General features: G+C 44.7%; 1 protein-coding gene across 6 annotated transcripts; it reads left to right on the top strand.

Annotated features, from left to right (window-relative positions):
• The first annotated feature begins 5236 nt into the window (after window positions 1-5236).
• On the top strand, window positions 5237-12778 carry LOC124654726 (F-box protein CPR1-like). Of its 6 annotated transcripts, none has more exons than XM_047193723.1 (6): window positions 5237-5298; window positions 6513-7859; window positions 7942-8064; window positions 8193-8285; window positions 8382-8441; window positions 12445-12778. In XM_047193723.1, exons 2-6 carry the CDS (start codon window positions 6555-6557, stop codon window positions 12493-12495), a joined length of 1632 nt encoding a protein of 543 aa, XP_047049679.1. In that variant the 5' UTR covers window positions 5237-5298; window positions 6513-6554; the 3' UTR covers window positions 12496-12778. The 6 variants fall into 6 exon arrangements, 3 of the variants coding, with proteins under 3 accessions (XP_047049679.1, XP_047049680.1, XP_047049678.1); XR_006988432.1 differs by lacking the exon at window positions 5237-5298 and adding an exon at window positions 12077-12231 and having other exon boundaries at window positions 6215-7859; XM_047193724.1 differs by lacking the exon at window positions 5237-5298 and having other exon boundaries at window positions 6215-7374; window positions 7588-7859.
• The last annotated feature ends 14621 nt before the right edge of the window (window positions 12779-27399 follow it).

The following is a 27399-nucleotide window of genomic DNA, read 5'->3' as shown; positions in this document are numbered from 1 at the left end:
GATGAGGTTCCCCTGCCCGAGGCCCTTACGATGCCAGATGGGGGGACCCAGCTCCCCATTCAACAAGATGTGCGTGTTGGCCGTGGACAGGAGGATAGCAACCCACTCGCGGAACCGTGCGCCAAAGCCAGCCTTACGCGGCACCTCCATGAGAAGTGCCCATGAGACTGAATCGAACGCATGCGCGATATCAAGCTTGAGCAACACCCTAGGCTCCTTGAGCCTGTGCAGGTATCAAGCCGTCTGTTGCACCATCATGAAGTTATCATGGATGCATCGCTTTCTTATAAAAGCGCACTGGTTCCCCTTAACTAGATCTCCCAATCTCGGTGCAAGACGTGAGGCAAGCGTCTTGGACCAGTTTAGTGAAAATGTGGATAAGGCTAATCGGGTGGTAATCCTTCAACCCAGCTGCATCCGCCTTCTTGGGTAGTAGGGTAATCAGGGCCTGATTAAGACCCTGAAACCCTCTACCGGACAGTGCGAACAACTTGTCGAAGCACGCCATGATGTCGAACTTTACCGTATCCTAACAACCTTGTAGGACTTCCGGCGTAAAGCCGTCCGGCCCCGGGGCCTTGCCGTGCGGGAGGGTCCGAACCACATTCCACACCTCCTCAAGAGAGAAGGGGCGTCCAGGGAACTCAAGTTCTCCGAGTGAGACCAGATGAAATCCAGGTCGAGCGAGAACTGACGTTGCTCCGCCGTGCCAAGAAGAGCAGAGAAGTGGTCAAACGCAACTTCAGCCATGGCTGTGTGGTCTGAGACAACCGCACCATCAGCCTGAAGCTCGTAGATCGCGTTCTTGCGCTTCCGGTAAGATGCATGTTGGTGAAAGAAGGCCGTATTGGCGTCACCTTCACGCAACCAAGCGATCCTAGCCCGCATGCGGGCCATGGTACGCTCTAGCGAAGCCAGACCCAGGTAGGCGTGCTTGAGCTTGGCTCGCAACCATCTCTCTGAGGTCGAGAGCGGTCGAGACTCCATGGCCACATCGAACTGATACGTCTCCGACGTATCGATAATTTCTTATGTTCCATGCCACATTATTGATGATATCTACATGTTTTATGCATACTTTATGTCATTATTATGCGTTTTCCGGAACTAACCTATTGACGAGATGCCGAAGTGCCGGTTCTGTTTTCTGTTGTTTTTGGTTTCAGAAATCCTAGTAAGGAAATATTCTCGGAATTGGACGAAATCAACGCCCAGGGTCCTATTTTCACACGAAGCTTCCAGAAGACCGGAGGAGATACGAAGTGGGGCCACGAGGTGGTGCCACACTAAGGCGGCGCGGCCAGGCTAGGGCCCGCGCCGCCCTGTTGTGTGGGTCCCTCGTGACTCCACCGACCTTGCCCTTCCGCCTACTTAAAGTCTCCGTCGCGAAAACCCTACCACGTTCGACGAAACCGGAGAAAACCTTCCAGGAGCCGCCGCCATCGCGAAGCCAAGATCCGGGGGACAGGAGTCTCGTTCCGGCACGCCGCCGGGACGGGGAAGTGCCCCGGAAGGCTCCTCCATCGACACCACCGCCATCTCCATCAACGCTGCTTGTCTCCCATGAGGAGGGAGTAGTTCTCCATCGAGGCTCGGGGCTGTACCGGTAGCTATGTGGTTAATCTCTCTCATATGTACTTCAATACAATAATCTCATGAGCTGCCTTACATGATTGAGATTCATATGATGATGCTTGTAATCTAGATGTCATTGTGCTAGTCAAGTGGATTTTACTTATGTGATCTCCGGAGACTCCTTGTCCCACGTGTGTAAAGGTGACGAGTGTGTGCACCGTGTGGGTCTCTTAGGCTATATTTCACAGAATACTTATTCACTGTTATGAATGGCATAGTGAAGTGCTTATTTATATCCATTTATGATTGCAATGTGTTTTGTATCACAATTTATCCATGTGCTACTCTAGTGATGTTATTAAAGTAGTTTATTCCTCCTGCACGGTGTAATGGTGAGAGTGTGTGCATCCGTGTTAGTACTTGGCGTAGGCTATGATTATGATCTCTTGTAGATTATGAAGTTAACTATTGCTATGATGGCATTGATGTGATCTATTCCCCCTACATAGTGTGAAGGTGACAGTGTGCATGCTATGTTAGTACTTGGTTTAGTTGTGTTGATCTGTCATGCACTCTAAGGTTATTTAAATATGAACATTGAATATTGTGGAGCTTGTTAACTCCGGCATTGAGGGTTCGTGTAATCCTACGCAATTAGTGGTGTTCATCATCCAACAAGAGAGTGTAGAGTATGCATTTATCTATTCTGTTATGTGATCAAAGTTGAGAGTGTCCACTAGTGAAAGTCTAATCCCTAGGCCTTGTTCCTAAATACTGCTATCGCTGCTTGTTTACTGTTTTACTGCATCTTTACTCCCTGCAATATTACTACCATCAACTGCACCAGCAAGCACTTTTCTGGCGCCGTTACTACTGCTCATATTCATTGATACCACTTGTATTTCACTATCTCTTCGCTGAACTAGTGCACCTATCAGGTGTGTTGGGGACACAAGAGACTTCTTGCTTTGTGGTTGCAGGGTTGCATGAGAGGGATATCTTTGACCTCTTCCTCCCTGAGTTCGATAAACCTTGGGTGATCCACTTAAGGGAAACTTGCTGCTGTTCTACAAACCTCTGCTCTTGGAGGCCCAACACTGTCTACAAGAATAGAAGCACCCGTAGACATCACGAACCGAGGATAATCTCCCTCGCCAGCATGAGCTGCAACCGGACACAACCCACCCGACGATCCCTCCAGCTCATAAGGCGACGTGTTGTCATCTTGAGCCGCGCCGTAAGCCTCCGGAAGGGGTCATCTTCGCCGGCTGCCACATAAGTCCAAGCTTCCGATACCGTGTCACTGAAGCCATCCAACTTAGTCCAATACATCTCAAACTGGAAAAGTCGCCGGCTAGGCAGGCGAGGTGTACAGCCGAGAAGTAGAAGGCAGTGATCAGATAACACAGATGACATGCATCGAAGCGAGCAACTAGGGTGCAAGCCCTCCCAGCCCACAGTGCAAAACACCCGATCAAGATGTACCAGGGTCGGGTTCTCACGCTCATTGGACCAGGTGTATCAGGTACAACTCCTTAAGCTCGCAATCGTTGATGAAGCGTCGAAACCTCCCCATCATGCGACGATTCAGGTTATCATTATTTTTATTCTCTGCTTGGTAGATAAGGTTGAAGTCGCCACATACCACCCAGGGGCCTGGCAGGCCTCTCGCACCTCTCGCAACTCAGCAAGGAAAGCGATTTTATCTGGCTCCGCCTGCGGCCCGTAGACGCAGGTCAACCACCACGGATCACCCCGAGCCGGAGTGACATAAGCCGTTAGGCTGTGATCCCCTAGGTGGACATTGCTCAGCTGAACCGAGCGCCCCACCCATGCGATAATAATCCCCCCTCGCGTGTGAACCGCCGGCAAGCAGAAATAACCATCAAAATCTGCACCCAAGGCATCCATAACAGGAGAGGGAGTTACAACATCCAATTTGGTCTCCTGGAGACACACAATCGATGCACCAACGCCGTGCTGGATCATTCAGCCCCCGCGCATTCCAGATCCCCATCATTAGATCGATCGACATGGAAACGATTATGACGCCCGATGCAACCAGGGAGTGGTCAACCCTCGATGAGGCTGCCACCCGTTGACTCCATGGCAACGCTTGGATCATCCATAAGAGATCCCAAGGACCACCCGTAGAGCTCAGCCATTGCTTCTAACATATCATCCTCCAAGGGCATCTCGAACAGCCTTTGGTAGGCTGCGATTGCCTCTTCCAAGATCGACTCATCACCTTCAATGATCCCCAACTTGCGGAGTAGGACGCGTAGGGCCCATTGCTCGGTGTCCATACCGATAGGCTGCCCAGCGATCCGTTTGCTTCGACGGGGTTGGAAGTTGAGCTCGATCAACCGGCGCCTCACCGCTGGAGAAGAGATCAGCATATCCGTGCGTGATTTTGCCGCAAGCAAGAACTCGCCCAGGTTGCGTGGCCGAGGCAGCTCCTGTGCCCGCGCCGGCGCTCTCTTGTTACGGCAGAACTGGATTGGTGGTGTCGTGAATCGAGACAAAGACGGCAGGCCCGAGGTTGCACTCAACCGCAAGGTCGCAAACAGAGACGCAAGCAGCGCTCCATATCTTTGTGCCCTGTCTCTGCCGAACATCAAATTGTCCTTTCTTTGTAACCGTTAACTATTAACTATTTATTCGTATTGGACACTTGGACGTGTTATAGAATTGACGATTTCTATCTGTAAACAAAACCAATAGCTTAAATATGTTGTTACTCCCTCCGTGTAAAAATATAAAACGTTTTAGATTACTATAAAACAGTATGGAATAACTCTTATAATTAGATAAAGAGGAGTATATGTTTTTGCTGTAATTGATGTTGACTTGATCATGAAGAGAATTGATGATAATGCATTTTTTTTTTCAAAATCATGAAGCCAATTAGCGAAGACAAGAAGATTATATCTACCTGATCACCGTTGGTTGCAGTATACAAATTTTAGCGCATGAGGTCTGCTACAGAAATAATTTTCTCGCACAAGGGCCAGTGCCAAAAAATGTCGCACACGGCTCATGCAAAAAAAAAAGGATTGTGCCCACCCTCTAGTTTTTTCCTTGCATCCAAGGGGCTCTCTTCATTACTCATGCTCGTTGCTTGTGAGATTTGGAACGAACGCAATGCGAGGGTCTTTAGAAATCTTGTCTCGATGCCTAACATTTTTTTACAGGCCATTAAGCGGAACGCCCGCTCTTTGGAGCGCCATGGGGGCGAAACGTTTGAGCGCTATTTTACCGCGAGACTAGCCTTTTGTTTCACTAGGATCTTGGCTAGGCTTGTAATCAAACTTCCCTTAATCAATGAAATAGGATTTTGTTCCCTAGCATCTTGGCTAGGCTTGTAATCAAACTTCTCTTAATCGATGAAAGATGCAAAACTTTTGCCTTTGTTTCAAAAAAAAAAAAAAACTGGCAGAATACTATTTTTTTAGCGGACCCTGCCAGAATACATGGTTCTGCGATGGGGAAAGGCAGTGTCCTAGTATTCGGTTAAGTGGGCCGAACCTGGGCCTCCGCATCCACTACTCTTCTTCCTCCTCGGCGAAACGATCCCTCGGAACTGCCGACCGCACTACCGCAGCCGGGATGGGGAAAGCGGCGGGAATTCGTTTCACCACCTGAGACGAGGGGCGGCGGGAAGTCGATCGGAGAGCGCCCGCTTGGCGGCGACCGCGAGCTCGCCTGATCCTAATCGCGCTCGTGAGTCCTCTCTCGATCTCTTCTTTTGGTAGCGGGATTCTTCCTTCCCAAGTGCCCTTCTTGTCCACGCTCTCTGTCTGTAATGGCGGCTAGGGTTTCTAGTTACTTGCCCTTTGGTTGAGGACTTGAGGGCGTGCATACCGGAGCCCGCAGGGAGGGCGCGAACTCATAAACAGTAAATTTTGGGTAGTACATGCAAGAGGATAAATGGACTGGATGATAAATAATACCATGAGTGTTTTCTTAAACTGCGGGATTAAGGTTTTGATAATTAGAGCGAGTTAAACTTCGTTTTAGCGACGAGAAGTTAGTTTTTTTCTAAGGAAATTTCCAGATGCCATCAGTTTCTTCCTTTGCACATGGTTTGGTAAAAAGATCTTTGGAGCGAGACAAAACATGCATACATTTCGTGCTCTTTCTTTGCCCACAAGATTAGTTAATCGTCTGTTTCTATCTATCAGTAGTACTCTTTGAGCCAAACTCTTAGCAGTACGTACCTAGAAATTTGTTCATAATTTAGTTCATAATCGTGTGAAATGTAAAATGGAGTCCTAAAACGCGAAATAATGCGGAATTATTGAGCAACTAAACCATAATTTAGTTCATTCATATAACTACAATACAAAACTTCAGCAAACAAAATTTATATAAAAAAAAAGTTCTGACATCAGCTTCTAGTAAAATCATAATCTATCTAGTCTTTTTTCAAATAAAATCTTCAATCATATATTCATAAATTTGTCTTCTTTAGAACATCATTTTCAAATAAATTAAACAAATCTAAGTTTCAAACAATCAAACGCTGGTACATAAAAGTTCAGATTAGGTAGAAAAGAAATATACCTGGTTCTGGTCATCTGGTGGTTGACCGTTTGCCAGTATGTCCTGGCTGGACTCCAATCGCCGATCAGGACGACGAGAGCGTCTGGGACAAGCAGATGAAGCGCCGAGCCGCTGAACGACGGAACTACCGATCTATTCTGATCTAATATAATCGCTTTTTTACATGGAGGAAATGTCGAGATGCCATCAGTTTCTTCCTTGACACATGGTTTGATAGAAAGATTGTTTAAGCTGAGACAAACATGCATACATTTCGTGCTCATTCTCTGCCCACAATATTATTTAATCGTCTGTTTCTATCTAGTATTCTTTGAGCCAAACTTTCAAGCAGTACTAAGTCCTATCTCATTTATTGAAACATGTGTTTGCAGCGGGATCTGGTAGCTCAGCTGCCTTGGCATTGGGTGGTCACTATGGTTACTGGAGAAACCAGTTCAAAGAGACAAATCAATGAGGAATGCATCATAAACTGCCTCCCAGTAGACCTCATTGAGCGGATATTTTTTAGGCTTCCAGTTAGCACTCTGTTGAGGTGCGCAGGTGTGTGCAAGCACTGGTACAACTTTATCCGGGATCCCCTGTTTGTCGCATCACACCTCCAGAATGCGCACCGTTATGCCCTTATGTTCTTCCCACAAGGTTTGGTTTCAGGCGAGCCCCATCCTAGTGATGCTATCCTAATTGACGAAGCCTGGTCGCTGTCTACATATGCAGTGCCAGTGATTGGGCCTGACGATCTCCTCTTTGGTTCGTGCAATGGTCTTCTTGGCTTATACACAAAGACATCAACAATCAAGATAGCTAACTTTGCAACTGGTGAATGCATGCATCTTGCTAAACCTGGCAAGAATATGAGAGGTGATCACTTTACTTTCTACAGCTTTGGATTTCATCCTGTGACAAAAGAATACAAGATTACACACTTCCTTGGTGACTGCGTTGAGGGTCGCCCCCGTAATAAAGATAAGTTTAGTATTATTCAAGTTTACACGCTTGGTGATGAGAAATGGAAAGATATCCCAACACCAGAAGCTCTTAGCTTGAACACTGTTAGGAACTCTGGGGTTGTCAATGTCAATGGAACAATGTATTCGTTAACTGAAAATATGATAGCTAGCTGGCAGCATGCAGTTATGTCCTTTGATCTCAGGGAAGAAAGTTTTGCGATCATAGCACTGCCAGCAGCACGTGAAGATCATGATCATTATGGCCCTCGTAAGTTTTGGATCAGAGATATAGATGGGAAATTGTGTATGGTTACTGCTCAAACCCGTCGTTATGATGCCAGATCTCTTGTTGGGGAGCTACAGATCTGGACACTTGACAACATGGCAGAGCAAAGGTGGAGCCAGAAGTACAATATTAAGAATCCACCAAATTACATTCCAGGTCCACATTTTGTTCACTGGGATAGGATCCTCACACAATTGAGCAGCAGCGATGTAGATTCGTATGAGTTGATTGGTGAGAACATTGAGATTAGCTTCAGTAAGATGGAAGAGCTGTTAGATGTCAGCCCCCGTAAGCTGTACAACATGCAATCCTACATCTGTGTGAAGTCACTTGTATGTTTAGATGTATACAAGAAGGCTAGCATTGTGCGTAGACCAAAACAGCAAGTAGGCTGGCAATTGAAGAAGTGGGAGGCATGGGAGCATAATCTTCGCGAGCTAGAGAAGTTGTGGGGCCACAGCCAAAAACAGGAGCATCACTTATCTGTATGTTGGCCAAACTTTATTCACCTTGATGAATATCTTTTTCTAAAAGATTTGACGAACTGCTAACTTGTCATTTTTTTAGGAAATCGCAGAAAAAATTGTTAAAAAGTATCAGCCTTTCACAGATAAGTTTCATGCCATATCTGAAAATCTACTCACAATACGCAACCAGGTGTTGCAGCACAAGCCAGAAAATCTCAATCAGGTAATTCTCTACTGAAATGATAGCCACCATACTTTTCACATTTTAGTATAATTAATAATCATTTGAGTCCAAAGGCATACTAATATTTAAAGTGTGTTGTAACTAGTGTGTTAACATGTGTCCAATAGCCAAGGTTCCCCCGGCGACTTAATTTGGTGGCACAGGAACGGGACAGGGAGGAGTTATCGTCGCGTGTAAGTAAGATAAGCGACAGTATTGAGGTACAGTGTGCTTGCATTTATGATTTCCTAGCCAAAATTATTTATGACTGTTTGTTGAAATATGCCAAATTTGACAAAAAAAAGGCCTTCCTATAGGCCATTTCACAGGCACAGGATAATATCTCTAGTATTTTAAGAAGTCATATGTTGGATCAGGTGAACTTTCTGTGGCTTCTAACTTCTACGTTATCCATGTTCTCTGCTAGTAGTTGTTACTCGGTTCTTTTTGTGACTTACTGGTCTTGTTTGCTGCAAAAACTAAGGCAATTAACTTATCTCTAAAATAAGTGTTAAGTAATCTAGTCGTTTTTCTGTCAGGTTCTAGTGTCAATAAGTTCAGACATTAGCATGTCAGTTTATAGTTAGAGTTTCAGCTATTTCTTTGGGTCAGGTAGATAGGATTCTGTCCAGTTGTTGACCCGATCTTTGTGATGTACCCCTGATCGCCTGGGACGTGGGATGGCACATTTATTGTGGGCATCATGTAGACAGGTACGATCGCTTCCCTGTTCAATAAAAGGAGAAAGAAAGAAAAGCTGCACCAGCAGTACGAGCAGCACAAAATTCCCTTTGACATTGTCTCTGAATTTCTAATCTAGAGTTCCTGAGATCGAGTGAGAAAGGGAACAATAAACAACTTCACCGTGTTCTCGATATACATATAAATGAATGACCTCCTCACTTCTGATTATTTTCCATGACAAACTCAATCTTATACATTGCAAACCCAAGATGCATATATATAGAGTTGCATGCATGTCCCTTTCATGTTTGCCGGAATACATTGTACTATTGTACATGCTGAGCATATTTATGCTAATTGAGCATTGAAACTTTTTTTTAGCATAAGTAAAATTCTAAGATTAAGCAACGAGCATGGAGTTCTAAATCAAGAATATGTGAGCGGCAACGAAGATTATTGTCATATTGGTTACAATTTTTCGTATTTCATCTTTATTATTCTGGTATGAGTTATTTTCTTGAAAATTTAACAACATTGAGCTGCTTATTTCCTGTTAGAAAAGAACAATAAGGATACCTGATAAGTCTCTTTTTTGATCAGGACTAGCAAATGGGATACAAATGCAGTCATATAATATATGTGCCATATTAGTTACTGTGTGAATAAAATACAAAAAATGCAAGTACAACAATAATCGTGCAAGCGTAATTTACTCATTACTTCAGCTACTTTGAAAATTTTGGAATATTTCCTGAACCAGAATAAATGTCAGGCTTCAGAAGGGACATAAAACCATTGCAATGGCTGAAGAAAATTAGCTTCATCAACAGTGCATATGTTTTGGTCTCGATATCTTGTAAGTTCACCCATGGCAACATGTAGGTAGAAGCAACAATATTGTGGCAACATATGGAAATGAACCCGACCGCTAAAGACATATATTGTCTTTCATCACAAATTTGCAGGTTTATGTCAGCACGAATCCAACAGGAAAACTTAAAAGCTGGATACATAAGAATATTCATTTTTATAATAGTTCCAGTGAAAAATAACATAACATGCACTAAATTTTTTTTTATGTAACAACCAATTATTATTTCACAAAGGCAACTAATCATATAGCACTGCCTTACAGTCATTCCATCGAACATCCCATGCTTACAAGGTTTAAGTTGCGACATGTGAAATGTACTATTGAGCACTTCAAGAAACAAACATATCATCTCATGATTTCATGACTTCACCCAGCCATTGACATCAGACTACAGTGATCCTCCATGAACATGGCCTTATGACAACCCACTTAATCTTGGCATCCTAGCATGCCTTCAGAACATTCGTTGTTCCCATCAAAGCAGTAGCAAGTAGATTACAACCTCTACCACATGGAGGTGTTCGGTGAAGTTAATAACCACTACAAGTGTAGTACATATTTTGATTTTCTGAACAATTAAAATTATTAATTTTTGGCAAGATAGAGATGTGTTGTGTCACCATTAGATCAAAAATACTGAAAGAATCAACTTAATGCCACACGGCCGATCATCCATGTTGAACACTGCAATAGTATAAGAGCACCATATTGTAGAAGTAGCATGTAGTAAAGCAAGAATTTTTTTTCGAGAAAACGCAAAAAGCCTTTGCGTTTCATTTCATTGAAAAGGAGGAGAACAAGGTTTTAAGAGTTACAACCCATACGAGGGGGACTGAGAACAAATGGATTAATGTACATCCCATGTGCTCGGCAGAATGGCACGCAGGCCTAGCGCGCCGGCCCTGGCCCATAGGTTAGCCTCGTCCCGTATCTTGGCAGTGACGTCGTTGATGGATGGCGCCGCGCCATTGAAGACGCAGTCGTTTCGCTGTTTCCAGACCATCCAGGGGATGAGCAGCGACATCGAGGCCAGAGCTTTGCGCATGGCCATGGGCGTCGCCTGCTTGGCCTGGCTCCACCAAGAGATAAGCGTGTCGTCATGTTCAGGTGGCCTGCAGGTAGCGCGCAGCCAGGCGAGAATGTCGAACCAGACTTGCCTGGAGAAGCCGCAGCCGATCATGAGATGCTGCATCGTTTCCATGTCTTGGTCGCAAAGCAAGCAGCGTGCATGGTGTGGTAATCCGCGGCGCTGCAGGCGCTCGGCCGTCCAGCATCGGTCCAGATGCGCCAACCAGTGGAAGAACTTGATGTTGTGGGGTGCCCATGTCTTCCAGATTAGCTGCCAGGCATCACAGCGCAAGGATCCATGGAAGGTGAGTAGACGCCGTTGCTAGTCCATTTCCAGACCATGGAGTCTGCCTGATCAGAAAGCTGGGTTTGCTCGATCCTGCGCCATAGCATCAGGTATTCCCCAATCTCCTCGATGCCCAGGACACCATGGATGTCGCGTACCCAGGAGCGATCGTGCAGGCCCTGAGCGACGGTAGTGGAGCGACGCCGGCGTTTGGGGATGCAGGCATATAGGTGCGGCACGATCTCGCGTGTGGACTTGCCGTCGATCCAGCGATCCTCCCAAAACCGCGCTGTGCGTCCATCGCCGAGGCTCATGGTAGTGGAGGCGAAGAAGAGGGCTTGTTCCTCAGCGGAACTAACATTTGGAATCTAATTAACTGTTGACCACCAAATCACAATCCAGTGTGAACTCCTTTTATATTTTTGCCAATAAATGATGGCAACTCTGGATTCTCACCATACTAAACCATCAGATCATTTTTTCTTGCGAAGATGGTATGCAGAGATAGCCATATCTATTAACGCCGGAATTGCAGTATAAACCTTTGTACAATATACTATACTACCTTTACGGCACCTCTTCTTCTTTTGGCTATCTCTTGCTTCACTCACTCCACCAAGCTACAAGAAAAAAAAGGTCAAAATTGGTCTCGGTCAAACCAGTGACCAAACACACAAAATACTGCATACTTGACTGACTATAGAACCTTTTAGTGTAGCATGAGTGTGCTCCAACCCAATGCCCTATATAGAAATTAAATGAACAAATGTCAGAAATGAGTGCAAATCAAGGGCGTGGTAACATTGAGATCTATTAGCAATTGGTATATAAATGTTCACAGAATCCCTTCCCATCAGAAAATCCAGTAACCTTATATAGAAGTAGTAACATTAAGATCTGCAAATGAGTCCTGGATGTTTATATAGCCAAGATATATGGAGGGGACATAACAATACTTCAACCACTTCCATTTCTTTGGCTTCTCTCCCTTTTGATCTTCTCCATTGACTATGTCTAGCAGTATGCAGTTATGTATAATATGAGTGATCAGTGAAAACAAATGTCAGAGAAGTTGATTCAGCAACATGTTGTACCTGCAGGAAGTGATCGAGTAACCCCTCGACTAATTCACCCATAGAATGGCGGCCTTGTTCTGAGAGTGTCAATTGGATGAATGATGCTCTCTCTAAATGTGTTTGCAATTGCTCCCCACGGACACCTTCCATACTACATCGGTTCTATATCAGTGATATAGGTAAAAGGAAATGTAGTTTATCTAGAATAAGTTCCACAACAGTACAAAATAGTAATTCTGGACTCGTACTTCAATGCTGCGTCAAATCATAATGTTTCTACACATACAACTGCACTTATGAACACAAGTAGTGGAGATGTCCCTAGACACATGGAATGGAAGTTGGAGACACTTATTGTATTTGATATACTGATCTATATTCACTTTTGGCAGGGTAAATCAACCGCTAACGTTTCTTCCAGTGACGATAAGAAGAACGAATAAGAGAACCTTCCATCTTGAACTTAGTTTTTTCTGGCACATCTTGTTCCTGCCTGAATTTCTTCCTGAGGGGTTTGTAAATTCTGTCACGAGGAGACTCTTGCTCCCTTGGACTGGATATGTGCAACCATTGTCTGTGCACTGAGTCGGCTTGTTCCATTAGTTTGCTTGTCATTGCATTGCACTTTCAGCCTTTCAGTTCTCTCGTGCGTACAACAGCCCAGCACACAATGCTGCTCTTCAGAGGGATCCAACTGGAATGGCGACCTTTGGCTGAAAAAGAAATAGTCGTTTTATGTTTTATTTTGTGAACACATTGCAAGCAGTTTTCCATTTTAAAACTTAAGATGCAGCAAACTCCATACTGGCTTTCCGTTCTACTATTGTTTTATATATGCACCTGGTATTGTAAATTAATATCTACCAACGTTTATCCGGACTCCTGATTCAACCATTGTTCCCTGGTATACTTTTGAACGCAAAATTTCGTGCATTAAGGTCCTTTGAAGCGTAAACTGAGTGTCTACAAATGTGCAGATTATGCTGCAAAATTATCATATGAAACATGTTTTCTTGGAGGGAGAACGAAACCTATTTTGTAGTGAAGCAGGGGATACATAGGATAGGAGTAGTCCTATTGAAGAGAAAATTTATATTTAAATCTGAAAATAAATATCTCCGTCCGGAAATAAGATCCAGAATAAAAAATCGTGCCAAGTTACTCAGTATATGACGGCAGATCGAGATAATTCATCATACCCTTAGATTTGATCATCCTACCATTTCCCCCAATGCATAGGAACTTGGTCGGGGGCATCCGTACGCTCTGTGGGCCGGACCTGGTGGACGCTCCTCGTGCGCTGCTCTACCGCGGCCTGTTCACAATGCAGACCAAAACACCCTGAATTGAATTGTTGGTACTTGAGGGAGGGCTATGATTTTTTACAGCGGGATTCAATTGGTAATTAGAGCGAGTTAAACTAATTTTAGCAAGGAGAAGTGAGCGCGCGAGCGGCCGATAGTTTGGTCTCAGGGAATATAAAGATCATGATTATTTTGGTCCTCCTAGGGATATAGATTACCAATTTGGGCCATTTGACCACTATTTTTTTTTGTCAAAATCAAAATTTTGTGTGACAAATAAAAAAATAGTATGTATAGTTTTTGGGAATGGAAAGATGCACCTTTGTGCAAAAGATGGGGTCAAGATTCGCAATTTTTCTGTAGATCTTGCACTTAACAAACTCTATAGGGTACAAGGCCAAGTGAACTCCTACTTGGTGGCAAAATTTGTGAAGGATATTCTACAAAAGCTTGGTACTCCATGTTTGATATTTTTAGGTAGTGTGTCACAAACCATGCCTCCATGGGCAAAATTTGTGAAGGATTATTCTACAAAAGCTTGGTCTCAAGTTTAGGTTAAAACTCGTTGTGTCTGCCGTGTGTGATAGGTAGATGTGGTGCACATGTTTTGCCATTGCTTTGGGGTTCCACACCGTCAACACAGCTCCATGTATTTTTTCGCAAAAAAATTAATTGTACTTTATGTACCCCTAGTTCAAAATTGTATTCAAACTGATTGAGCTTTAAAGCAACTCAGTATATGACTGCAGATCGAGATAATTCTTCATACCCTGGATTCTTCCCCATATGTGAAAACTAGAGTGGTGGCAGTGTGCACACTTCACACACAAAAAAAAAACACTCTTTGGCCACTAATAAAAAGAAAAACCACATTCACGTGTGCCAAGTAGAAAATGTTAGTCTGCAAAGTTGTAGACAATGTAAAGATGCACCAACACTGCAGAAGACGGCTTCATGATTTAAAAAATTTCCATGTCATTTGCACTGACCTTATCCAAAAAAAAAAAACCATTTTGGGCCATTTGACCACTAATTTTTTAGTCAAAGTCAAATTTTTGTGTGCCAAACAAAACAATAGTTCGCAAAGTTGTTAGATATGCATTTATGTTTAAAAAACGCGGTCAAGATTCAAAGGTTCGTTATGGATCTTTCAGTTACCAAGCTCTCTAGGGTAAAAAGATAAGTGAACTCCTACTTAGTGGAAAAATTTGTGAATGATTTTTATAAAAAAAACTTGGTACTCCATGTTTGACATTTTTCTAGGTAGTACATCATCCATGCGCTAGTTTGACATTTTTTAAACCACCTTTGGGTTGATCTCAAGGTTAGGTCAAACTCCCGATGTCCGCCATGTGTGCTAGGTGGATGCAGCGCATATGTTTGGCCACTATTTTGGGCTTCGACACCCTCAGAGAAACTCGCGAATCTTTCCTTAAAAAATTAATTATACTTTATGTAGCCCTATTTAAATTCGAATTTAAATGGATTTAGCTAAAAACTAATTCAGTATATGGATGGATGCCGAGATAATTCATCAAAATGCACCCTTTGTCCACTGATTCAAGCCTGGATTCAGTCATCATACCATTCCCCCACCTACGAAAAGTGGAGCGGTGGTGGTGTGCACCTTAGTTTTTGCAGTCACTTCACAAAAAACCACACTTTGGCCACAAATAAAAATAAAAATAAAATTTATGTGTTTCAAAACAAAAAAAAACATAGTTTACGAAATTGTTGGAAATAAACAAATGCACAACTCTGCAAAAGATGGGGTCATAATTCGAATATGTACCACGTTACTTGCACGGATGACCTTCATTAAAAACATCCATTTTGGCCCCAACCACTAATTTTTAGAAAACAATCCATATATGTGTGCCAAACAAATTTATATTGCAGCGGTAAAATAGTATGATGTTTCGTTGGATTTGGATACATATATATAGTGTTAATTTCTATCGAAAACATCAAATGTAGCCCGGGCTACATGTAGCCTTGTATCATTTTTCTTGATTCAAACTTTGAAACTCCTGATTTTGAAGTTTCAGAAAATTTTGAAAGAAAATATGAAGCCGTAGAGAATGTTCTAATCTATCAATGTGTAAATTTTCATATTGAAATACATTATATTTTGCTCTCAGTAAAAATCACAAAATGATTAAATTTAGATTTGATTGTACTGTTCATTACTGTTCACCAATGCTGAAATCAAGATTTTTTATTTTTGCTGAGCCCAAAATACAACATATTTGATTCTGAAAATTTACACACTTGTAGAGTACAATATTATCTACACCATAGTATTTTTTAGAATTTTTTTAACATGTCTGAAATGAATTTTTCTTACGTTCAAAAAATGGCCTACATGTAGCCCGGGCTACTAAAGTCCATGCTGAATCTTTCGTGCTTCTATTTTAGAACGCACAAAATTTCCAATTACTTTGTTTTGTAAAATGTTCTTTAAGAACTTGGGAATTTTGCATAAAATACATTGGTGTCATTTTTCAGAATATTTTAATATATTATACGTAATTTTCTAAGACCAAATGAAATAATTATGCAAATTACAAGTTAAAATTATTTTCTAGAAAATATTAATTCATATACTTATTGTAGCCACTGTGGCTGACCAGTGGGGTGAAGTTCGATGTCTGCAGCCACATCAGCATACCGGCCCAACCCATTTCCCCTCTTTTTCTCTTTTTTTCGCCAACCTATTAGATCTACTATCTTCCCCAACCATCGGCGGGAAATGCATTTGGGATGTAGAGGACGAGGGCATGCCTAGGCGCGTCCGCGGAACATCAACCCACAAGGCCAGCTCGAGCTCGTCATCGTCCCAAATGCATGGGTGAAAAAGTTTGAGAGGGTCCCCAAACGCGAACGACGGCACACCTAGGATTCGCGTGGCAAAACGCAGCCACAACCTGACACGGCCGGGCAGTGACATTCCCCACGGTGATCTATCGATGTTAATGGGAAGGTCGTCCAAATCTATCGACTTCCACGGCGATTTACTCGGATTAGACTAACGGCAGTGTTATCCAATGCAAGGATTAGAGTTTGTACAAATAAAGAAGAGAAGCTGCAAATTGAAAAAAAAATGTAAACAAGACCCCCGGTTTGTTGTATTTTGCTAAGTTTTATATCACTTAGAATGAGCCGTGTAGGCAGTTGCCACTTGAATTTTACAAATTTCTTGTATTACTGGTGATAATGGGTTATGTTAGCATGTCCGCATAGAAATTAGCCCAGTGACATGTGATCGATGTTAGAGCATCTCCAATCGCATCCCAAAATGATGTCCGGTAAAAGCGCCGGATTGGTCGTTTGGGGGATGTCCGGATCAAATTCACGTTTGGAGGAGATCCCTTTCCTAGCCACATCTCCCAAACGTGACCTCCAAACAAAAAGTAAGTGTAAAAATCATGTTCGGCGTCCCTGATAGCGCCTCTATACATAAGGGATGGGCTAGGGACGTCAGACAATATTTGGAGCACGCCTGGACCAAAACGGCCTTTGAAGCGCGGGACTGAACCTTTAGGGGACGTTTTGGGGGACGCGACTGGAGACGCTCTCAATCCGCAAATAGATATATAATTTATAAGTTGAATAACCCCGCATATTTGCACGCGTGCATACAACTTGTAAGAAAGTCAAACAACTAGGGTGACCTCATCTAATGTGAACATAGTAGATAGGCTTTTGGCGCTTGTCTCGGCACGGAATTTTTCTTTTGCTGACAGAAGGCATGGATTCGAGTCACCTACACTAGTTATACAACTACCAACTTGTTAGGCCAACTACACCATGTACGTTAGTGCTTGAGTTAAAATCAACGGATAGCTACTAGCTATACACGTGTAGATTCGTCCTTCCTAGTACAACCAAGGAGTTGATGCAGCAAGTCTTGCCTAGGCTGCCAATTGCATACATCATCACGCTACACATAGATAGTTACTTGTTTGTCACCAGGAGTAATAATTAATATTTCTGAAAATTTGTCAAGGCTAGCTGCGCCTTTGAAGGTATAGTACCACAAAAAAGATTTGCAATCCCCATTTTGTCAAAAGTTATTAGGAATGGCGAGGCAGCCTGCCACGAAATTATTGCAAGTGCGAGACTAGATGGGTTTTAGTGGCCGTCAAGCTAGTTTTACAGTGTAAAAGAATCAGGTTAGTCGAAATGGGACAATTTGTTGCCACACTAAACGGCCGGGCCAGTAATTTTGCAAGAAAACCTAGGCGCATGGCTTAAGGAGCGGTTGCAGTGGGAGGCGGGGAAGGATGGACACCACCGCTCGCAGCTGGAGTGGTGCCATCGATGAGGAGGGCAGATATGTCGACGTCAGAGATCGCCTTGTGGGTGCGGCAAAGCTACTTCTCGTTGATCTCCCCGGGCAAGAGAAGCTGCCTACATAGGAAGGGGGATCAAACTAGTTATGTTGACAGACATGAACTCCTATAGAAGCAGATGTTCGAGGTCTGGTCCAAAGATACCATGCTTGCTTAAGCCAATCCATAGGTTCAAGCGAAAGAACACTTATTCACAGCAATATCTAGACCTGATGAAGATGACTGCTAGTAAAATACCTAAATCCTTTGGAATTCATTAGTCAACTATTTTAAGAGTCACCGACATAGCGGATCTCCTCCACCGCTCCCTATGCCCCTACCCTAGCATCATATCCTTGAGGTTTGTTGCTAGCTACGAGGTGTTGGAACAACTCTAGGTCAGCCTCCATGCATGACAACATGTCCGCGTGTTCCTTCTGAAGCGACAATAACAGCCCAAGGTGAAGGGCCACAAGGGAATGGGTATTTGATCTCATATGTCCCTATTTTAGTCGGAGCAAGGACCGTCACGTGAATCTTATGAAAGCATGTGTGGGTGTTGGGTAGGGTGGAGTGCTGTGGGGGAGGGGTGTCTGGAAAAATAGTCAATACACGAGTGTGTGCAACTTGCTAGCATGACAATAGCTGACTATTTAAATATTTACTTTCTCTTTCATGGCTTATAAGTGATAGCCGCCCACAATTCCTTTTTAGTATAATAGTGTGAGAGAACTAACATGTGGTTGGATGGTTAGAAGAGCAATGACACCTCTAGCCTATCAAAGTTTAAAATACATGTTTGACACTTCGATAGTTTTTCAGTGGGAGGCGACATTTCCATCGATAGCGAGAAGCATGTGATGATTTCGTCAATCTCAAAATTCGTCGAATCATTAATTTCATGTGCCCGGTCTCTCCAGGGTACTCATAGAGGGTGCGATGTACGTATGTATTCATTAGGGTGAGTATATGCTATTTGTGATAACAGTGCTACAATCTAGTCGGCACGACGTATGAACGTACGCACCGCATGCACCATGCACATCAAATATTGCACGGGCTTATACCCGATGTAAGTGTGTATCAAATTAACCCTTGGAATCTTCATTCCAAGTTACAGCTTTTAAATACTGCGTGCTGCGAACATTTTGACTTTTATCTTCTTATTTTTGAAAATCACAGTGTGACTTTTCTGAGCACCAGGCCACCAGCTAGCAGGTAGGTAGCCGGCCCTGTTGAAACTAGCGGATAACTCCTGGCCGTCGTGGCCTAGCTAGCATGCAAGCTACAAATCCCGCACGTGCCGATTTGGCGGGTGGACTACGGCGCACCAGGTTCAGATAACTGAGGGTTCGTCATCCTCGCCGACATATGTTGCATGCTTGCATGTCTTCATGCAAGTGTATTTAATATATGTGTGTCAATCATAAGAGCAAGTATAATACAATCTAATCAGCTAACTATAAAATTTTAAATAATATATTTTAGATGAGTTGGAAGAGAGAAAGAGGAGAAAGAATAGAGGTGGACTCTCATGCAGTAGCCAACTCTTGCACGGACTCAAAGTGGGGCATGTGTTACTAAAGTACATCATTCTTAAAGCGCCAACTCTTATACATGTTAGCTATATGCTAACTATAAATGATATGACATTTTCTTATAGCCAACAGTTAGTTGTACTATTGGAATTGATGTATACTTGCGCCGTTATTGTTGCTCCGCATGGCTAATTGCTCGATAAAAATTTCGTTTTAAAATGCTAAGCATGATCTAGGCGATACCTCAGAGGCTTATGAGAAGTAAAAAGTTTCAAGATATCTAGCTCCCAAATATACTCGGCCATGTTTCGATTTCTGCCATTGCCGGAATCGAGCCATAGCTTCGCCACGGCCACGTTGATCCGGTCGGTGGAAAATCTAATCGTCGATCGGCAAGATTCGTCGTCCTCCGAGCCCCTCCGTCGATTTCTATCCGTTTCGCGGCCCCGTCAACCTTCTTACGGCTTCGGCTTCGGCTCAACGCCGCGTGGCCGACCACCTTCGTTCATGAAGTGTTCGTTTCTTTGTGCTTTTTTTTTTCTCATTTCGTTTTACTTTTGGAATCGAATTCAGCCCAGCCAATTCTAGAGCGTAGAGGCCGGAAGAGGTTGAGGGAGATGATGTTCAAGGGCTACTCGTTGTTGGAGGATGAGGAAGAAGACGACGATGACTTGGCCGGGCTAGGGATGCACGCCGATGATTGATGTACCGATGTATGTGGACTTGTGGAGTCGCTCGATCCGTCGCTGTCGTGCAAAAGGTTAACATCGATCGTCCATGATCCATGCATGTATCGATCCAGAATTCCGCATAGCGCCAAATAATTGATGCATCCACCAAATCGCGCGTAGCCAAATCAGCAGCAAGTCAGTAACAAGTGTCATGCGCCGGCAAGTAGAGCAGAACGAGGAGAAGAAGAAACGGGACTGTGTGAGCTGCCCATGCGGGATATTCACTTTGGCTCATAGGAGCATTTGCTCCCATTGTGTGAATCAACATTTCGAAGTGTCAAAAAATTCTAAACTAAAATTTTTCATGTACATCTACACATTTTATGTTCGTACACAAGTTTTCAAAAAAAAATATAAAAAATTGTGGCTCCAGTAAAAAAGACAAATTTTGATGCTATAACACGACTACGTACATGACATTTTTTTGTCTTTTTTGTACACGCCACATAAAATGTTGTTTCTCCATGAAAACTTGTGCACTAACATAGAATGTCACGATATACAACGAAAAAATTATGTTAGAATTTTTTGACATTTTTAAAATTATTTTTTAATTATTTTATATAATAGGAGCATTTGCTCCTATGAGCCAAAACGCCACCTCCCTGCCCATGCACGCTATAGTAAGAACATGTCTTTTCGTCGGAAAGCTCAGCTTGCAGTACTGTGGTCGTCAGGCCGCCAGCAGGGACGACCACACGGATGATCGATTCCACCGAGCAACGCAGATCAGCCGCGCCCCGCGTCCATTTTCCACGCATCGTCACTTGGGCAGTCACTCCGTACGCACGCGTGGCCACGGAGTGATCTCTTTCCGTCTGATTGTCGATCGACGAGGTGGCCACACGCGCGCGTAGAGAGAGCCTGCCCAGCTATACCTCTGCCCGCTCCACTGCTCCAGGAAGCTCTCAAATCCTTGCAAGGAATCGGCGACATCACGCAGGGGCTGGACGGCCTCCTTCAGCTAAGAGGTAGGGACTAGGTACGTAGGGTACGTTAGATGCGTTTGTCAAACCAGGTAGAATGAGCAGAACCCCTACCGCTTCTTGCTAGCTCATTGGTTACACTGTTTGCTTCTCTAGGTATCCGTTGGGTGATAATTTTGATGAAATCAAAGGTAATATGAGAACAATCATCAAAATACTCTAGGCGCAATAACAAATTTATAGAAAATAACCACCACTTTCCAGGCTAAACTTCAACTTTGATACCACTTCACGGTTCGGTAGCAAAAAACCACCACATTTTGTCAAGAAACATTAATTGTTCTTTGCACGCGAATTGACATGATTTATGATAAACCGGACCCACCTGTAAAGCCGACATGGTAGAAATTTCCACCGTGGACTGGGACCCACATGTCAGCATAATTTAAAAAGCTTGAATATCCATAAAAAGTGAAAATCTATCATTCAAACCCGTACTCGCCCGAGTACGACGGCGAGACAGGGATCCAGCCCTTTGTGCTTCCCCATCCCCGCCGTTGCTTGGATTGAGGCTACCGACCATCCTCAAGTTGTATTCCCAAAACTGAGAGCTATTGTCCAAGAGATCAGAGACATTAGGAGGGCTTTTGCTAGCTTTAGCATTCTTGCTGTTGGGCGGGAAGCAAATAATGCTGCTCATTTGTGTGCTAAGCAAGCTAGTAGTGATAGGAGGAAGTGTCTGTGGATTAATTATAACCCTGGCTTTCTCACTGACACTCTCGCGAGTGATTGTAATCCTGTTGCATAATCAATGAAGCCCTTAATTTGCAAAAAAAAAAAGTTGTATTCCCCATCCCCGCCGTTGCTCGGGCGGCACGGACAGAACCACGTTGCGGTCCTTGCCGTATTTCAGGTGGCATGAGTAGGGGCCACGCACCCTGGCCTGGGTCGATAAGGGGACGAGGAAGGCCGCCCACTATCTCTAGGTGGTCTTTCCCATCCTAGGCGTTTCGCGGGTGGCATGGTCAGAGGCACGTGGCGGAGCGGAAGGTGGCACTCACCGGATTCGTGGTGGCGCAAGCAGGGACCGCCACCCCTGGCATGGAACGAGCTAGGACGCGAGGAGGCCAGTGCTCGCCAGTGTCCTGGTCGCGGCCACGAGACCAGGGAAGAGAGGGGAGGGGAGGGCGGCAGGCGATGGGGCACTCGCGATCTGCCTCGCATGCGTGCGGCGGCGGCCTGCCTCGTCGGAGGACGGCGGCATCAGCTTGCTTCAGCGGAGCACCACGGAGGCAGCCTGCTTTGCCGGAGAACGGCAACTGTAGGGGTGGGGGTGGAGTGCTGGGAGGCGTCAGCCGTCGGGTCAATTCATGATCGATGTACAATTATTGTTTTTTTCGTGTCAATTCAGGATCGATGTAAAATGTTTTTTTAAGAAAACCTTAAAAAATGTGGTGGATTTTTGCTACCAAAAAATAAAGTGGCATCAAAATTGAAACTTAGCCTAAAAAATAATGGTTTCATGCTATTAACTTCGCAATACCGCTATTTATAAGGCGCTTACTTAAGGCCCACGCCCATTCTTTAGAGCAATACCGTGGCTAATGGCACCATTCTTCACGGTCTCAATCACTTCCATGCAATCTAAATTCATGATGATGATACGGTTGCAGCCGATGGACTGTGCTAAATTCAGGCCATGTTTGAAATGCTAAAACGCTTTTCAAGCAAAATTCACTTGCCAGGATAGGTTTTTTTTAGCAGACTTGCCAGGCTAGTTTTTTTTTTCTTGAGGGCATCTTGCATGCTAGGTGGTAGTCCTGAGGCTAATCGATCCCGTTAGCCCAATATCAAGTTCTAGCCCAGTTTGTCTCATTAGATGCAGGCTGAGCAATGACGATTCACCAAATTCTCTCCAGGAAACAGCCCATATTGAACATCTCCAGATTATTGGCGGTTAAATGAAACGCCCACATACCTTTTTTTTACCCCTTAAAAAAACATTTTCTTTCTTACGCTCAGCATCAGTCCACGTTGAACAACCGTGTGCTGGCCTCCTAAGGCTGCAACCTAACAGAAAAATGAATTACGAGTATACTTGCAACCTTGCATAGTGGTCGATAGTACTCCCTCCGCCCAAAAATATGTGTCTCAGAAACTAAAATACATCTACATACATATGTATCTAGACAAAATCGAGACACCTATTTTTAGATGGAACAAGTACTATTTAGTGTATAAATATATTTATTTTAGATGAATTTGTGATATTGTTTTTAGAACGGAAGGAGTAGAATTTATAAGTTGACTAATGCGCATGTGTGCACGCGTGCGTACAACTTGCAAGAAAGGATGACCTCATGTAATGTGAACATAGTACATAGGCTTTTGGTGCTTGTCTCGGCGCGAATTTTTTCTTTTGTTGGCAGAAGGCACGGAATCAACACTAGCTATATTATTACCAACATGTTAGGCCAACTACACCATGTCCTTGCGTACGATTAGCTCGAGTTAAAATCAACGGATAGCTACTAGCTAGCTCGCACGGGGAAAGCAGGCGGCTACACGCGACGGAGAGTTTTTTCCCGGATAACGATTCGGCTCCTGCGATCGGGAGGCGATTAGGTTTTCTAGTGGAACTTGGCGGCGCACGTCGGTCTTCTCCGGCGGGGCGCGTTGGGATCCCCGGGAGCCGTGACTTCGTGCGGCTCGTGGTGGGGTCATGGCCTCGTCTGGCGCTGGTGCTGGAGCGAGGGGCAAAGAAGCGATGGACAAGGAGGAATCAATTGAGGAGCTAGTGGGTCGGATGAAGCTGACGCCGGCGGAATCCACAAGACTCTTCATAGATGATCGAGAGGATGTGCAGGCGACCCCGGTCTGGGCATTGGCGGGTAAGATCTTGAGCGCAAAAATCTTCGGTATTCAGACGATCGCCGATGTTTTACGTCCTGCCTGGGGCAACCCGAAGGGGCTTGTGTTCCGGGATGGTGGCCCGAACCTGTTTGTGGCGGAGCTCCCTGCTGAACGTGATCGTGATAGAATTTGGGAGAGATCGCCATGGAACCTGAACAAACATGCTGTTGTGCTGGAAAATTTTAAGCGCAGTCAGCGTCCCTCGGAGTTAAGGTTCGATCGGCTACCGATCTGGATCAGAGTGATGAATCTGCCCTTCAATCTGCATGATGATCATGGTGAACGTATTGCTGGTAACATCGGAGAGTTCATCAGTATTGACAAGACTAATAAGATGAGGGTGAGTGGAAAATTCTTGCGGGCTCGTGTTTCCATCAACGTTAACGAGCCACTGCAGCGATGGATAGCTATAGACTCGACTCTGCGCGAGGCTTGCGATTGGTATGACATAAAATTTGAGCAGCTACCATTCTTTTGTTTCTCTTGTGGACGGCTGGGTCACAATGATTTAGTTTGCCCTGATCCGGGAGAGAGGGACGAGATGGGTCGTCTTCCGTACTGGCCGAGCCTACGGGTCCCTGATGAGAGGAAGAATAAAGCGGAGCCAGGTGCTTGGGGCAATTTCCCTGGAGGTAATCAGTCTTATGCCCAGGCAAGTGCACCGGGTAAACATAATAACGCCAACATGGCTGGGAGCTCCGAGGACATGTCTGGCACTGGTCTGCGCCAGAACATACCACCACCGCATCATGGTGGAGGGAGAGGTAGAGGACAACCAGGAGGCCGGGGAGGTAGGGCTGCTGCTGGAGCTAGGGGTAATGCCCAGGTTTACAGGAAATTGGTACTTGAGGAGGCCACAACTGCGATGGACACTGAAAATGCCATGGTCGTTTATGACCCAAAAGTGTCGGGTGTTAAAAGGGATGTGAGACCAGAGAAGGGTGCTATCTCCCCTGCGCCATCCCCTGACCCGAAGAAAACTCGGGTGACATCAGAAGAAGAACTTGAGGTTAACACTGAAGACTTGGCGGCGACTGCTAGTCAGTCCCGCCTGCCCCAATGAGTTGTTTGTCAGCGAACTGTCGCGGGCTTGGGAACCCGGGGACAGTTCGAGAGCTCCGCAATTTAGCGAAGCAAGAAGGGCCCATGCTGCTCTTTGTTATGGAGACGAAGATCAGTAGGAAGAGAACAGAAAAGCTTTGCAATGCTCTGGGTTTCTCAGGCAGTTTTGCAGTGAGTAGCGATGGTCTTAGTGGGGGAATTGGTCTTTTTTGGAAAGCTGAAGTGATTGTTGAGTTAAAGAACTTCAGTTCCAACCATATTGATGTTTTGGTGCAACAACGTACGGGAGGAGTTAAGTGGCGATTCACAGGGTTCTATGGAGAGCCTAGAAGGGAGAATCGTCACAATAGTTGGACTTTGCTGCGGCGACTCTCAAATGCCCTTTCTTATCCATGGCTTTGTATGGGGGATTTTAATGAGACGCTAGTCAGCTCAGAACACCTTGGTGCTAATGCACGGCCGGAGGCACAGATGCGGGCTTTTCGGGAGTGTGTTGAGGACTGTGGGTTAATCGATGTTGGGTGGACGGGGTCGCCGTTCACATGGGATAATAGGCAGGCTGATCCCGCGAACGTCAAGGCGCGGATCGATCGTGCTTTTGGTAACGATGCTCTATATGCAGCATTCAAGGTGGATCGTGTGAGGCATGTGGATTTTGTTGCGTCGGATCATTGTGTCCTGGTTATGCGGTTGCGAGGGCCAGATGAAAAACAGTATAGGCATACAGGAAGACATTTTAAATATGAAAATGCATGGCAGACTTTTGGGGATTATGATAAGAAAGTAGCTGATCTGTGGAATGAGAAGTGCAGGTCCGGAGGTCTTTCGGGCGTCTCGAAAACTCTCAAGGATATGCAAGGAGAGTTAGCAAGCTGGGGAAATTCGAAGTTGGGAAATTTTAAAAATAAACTAGCTGTGCTGCGACGGGATTTGGCGACTGTTAGGAGCCAGTCTTTGGGCCATGGCCCGTCACAAGAGGAGACGAGCATCATGAGCCGCATCAATCGCGTATTGCATCAAGAGGAGATCTGGGTCAAGCAGAGGGCCCGAGTGCAATGGCTGAAGGAGGGCGATAGGAATTCAGCGTTCTTTCATGCCCAGGTGGCCCAGCGGAAGAGGATAAATAAAATTTCGAGTTTACAGTTAGCCGATGGGTCGAGCTGTGAGACTATGGAGGAGATTCAAGCTGAAATTCAGAGCTTCTATCAAACTCTTTATCAGTCTCAAGGAGAGCCGAATATGACGGCTTGTCTGCACTTTGTGGAGGAGAAAATCACACAGCCTATGCGCAACGAGATGGACAAGGTTTACACTGCGGATGAGGTGCGTTTTGCCTTATTTCAGATGCATCCGTCCAAGGCACCAGGTGTGGATGGTTACACGGCTGGCTTTTTCCAGCGTCATTGGGAGTTGGTGCGTGATACAATTGTTCCAGCAGTTTTGGAGTTTGTGAATGGGGGAGTACTTCCAGCGGATCTCAATGAGACTGCCATTGTTCTTATCCCCAAGGTACGGAACCCACAGTCGATTTCTCAGTATCGACCCATCTCTTTGTGTAACGTTATATATAAAATTTGTACAAAGATGATTTCCATCAGATTGAGGCCGGTGCTGGAGAAAACAATTAGCCAAGAGCAAAGTGCGTTTGTTCCCGGGAGATTAATCACGGACAATGCTCTTGTAGCTTTCGAGAGCATTCATAGTATGAAAAGAAGGAAGAAAGCCAAGAAAGGAGCGTGTGCTGTTAAGCTCGATATGATGAAGGCGTACGATCGGGTCGAGTGGCCGTTCTTGGAAGCCATTATGCTCAAGCTTGGTTTTTCCTCAACGATGGTCGGGTTAATTATGAAGTGTGTAACCTCGCCAAAATTCTCGGTTAAGGTAAATGGTGATTTGTTGCCTAGTTTCACCCCATCCCGGGGTTTGCGGCAGGGAGACCCAATTTCCCCATACTTATTTCTGATGTGTGGCGAGGGAATGTCAGCGATGTTGAATAACTTCACCATGGGTTATGTTGACAGAGGCGTTCGTGTCTGCAATAGAGCACCGTGGATTACACACTTGCTTTTCGCGGACGACAGTTTAATCTTTATTGAAGCTTCATCGAGAGGAGCCGCAAGACTCAATGTGATTATGAATATGTATCATGAGGCTTCGGGGCAGCTGGTTAATAGAGAAAAAAGTTCGATTTATTTCAGCCCCGGTATTTCAGAGGAGGTTCGGGCTGCTGTTAAAGGGGAGCTTGATATCCAGGTGGAGGCTTTCAGCGAAAAGTATCTCGGGCTCCCAACTGCGGTGGGGCGTATGACAGGAGATGTTTTTGACTATATCACGGAGAGAATTCGGAGCAAATTAAATGGAAGATCTGAAAAGAGTCTCTCATATGCAGCGAAGGAAGTGATGATCAAGGCGATTATTCAGGCCATGCCGACATATAGTATGGCGTGTTTTCTACTAGGGAAGGGCACTTGTCAGAAGCTGACATCGTTGATAGCTCAGTTTTGGTGGAGTGGTTCTTTGGACAAGCGCTCCATGCACT

Source organism: Lolium rigidum, chromosome 5, assembly GCF_022539505.1.
Source record: "Lolium rigidum isolate FL_2022 chromosome 5, APGP_CSIRO_Lrig_0.1, whole genome shotgun sequence".
NCBI classification, from domain to species: domain Eukaryota; kingdom Viridiplantae; phylum Streptophyta; class Magnoliopsida; order Poales; family Poaceae; genus Lolium; species Lolium rigidum.
The sequence above is the reverse complement of the archived record's forward strand: the minus strand, read 5'-3'. Positions and strand labels throughout refer to the sequence as shown.

Bases quoted from the DNA above. Each gene is read 5' to 3' on its own strand.
- LOC124654726 (XM_047193722.1), top strand. From the start codon at position 6,501: ATGTGTTTGCAGCGGGATCTGGTAGCTCAGCTGCCTTGGCATTGGGTG. The intron at 8,065-8,192 runs GTAATTCTCTAC...TGTGTCCAATAG, and splicing joins AGCCAGAAAATCTCAATCAG to CCAAGGTTCCCCCGGCGACT. The intron at 8,286-8,381 runs GTACAGTGTGCT...GCCTTCCTATAG, and splicing joins AGATAAGCGACAGTATTGAG to GCCATTTCACAGGCACAGGA.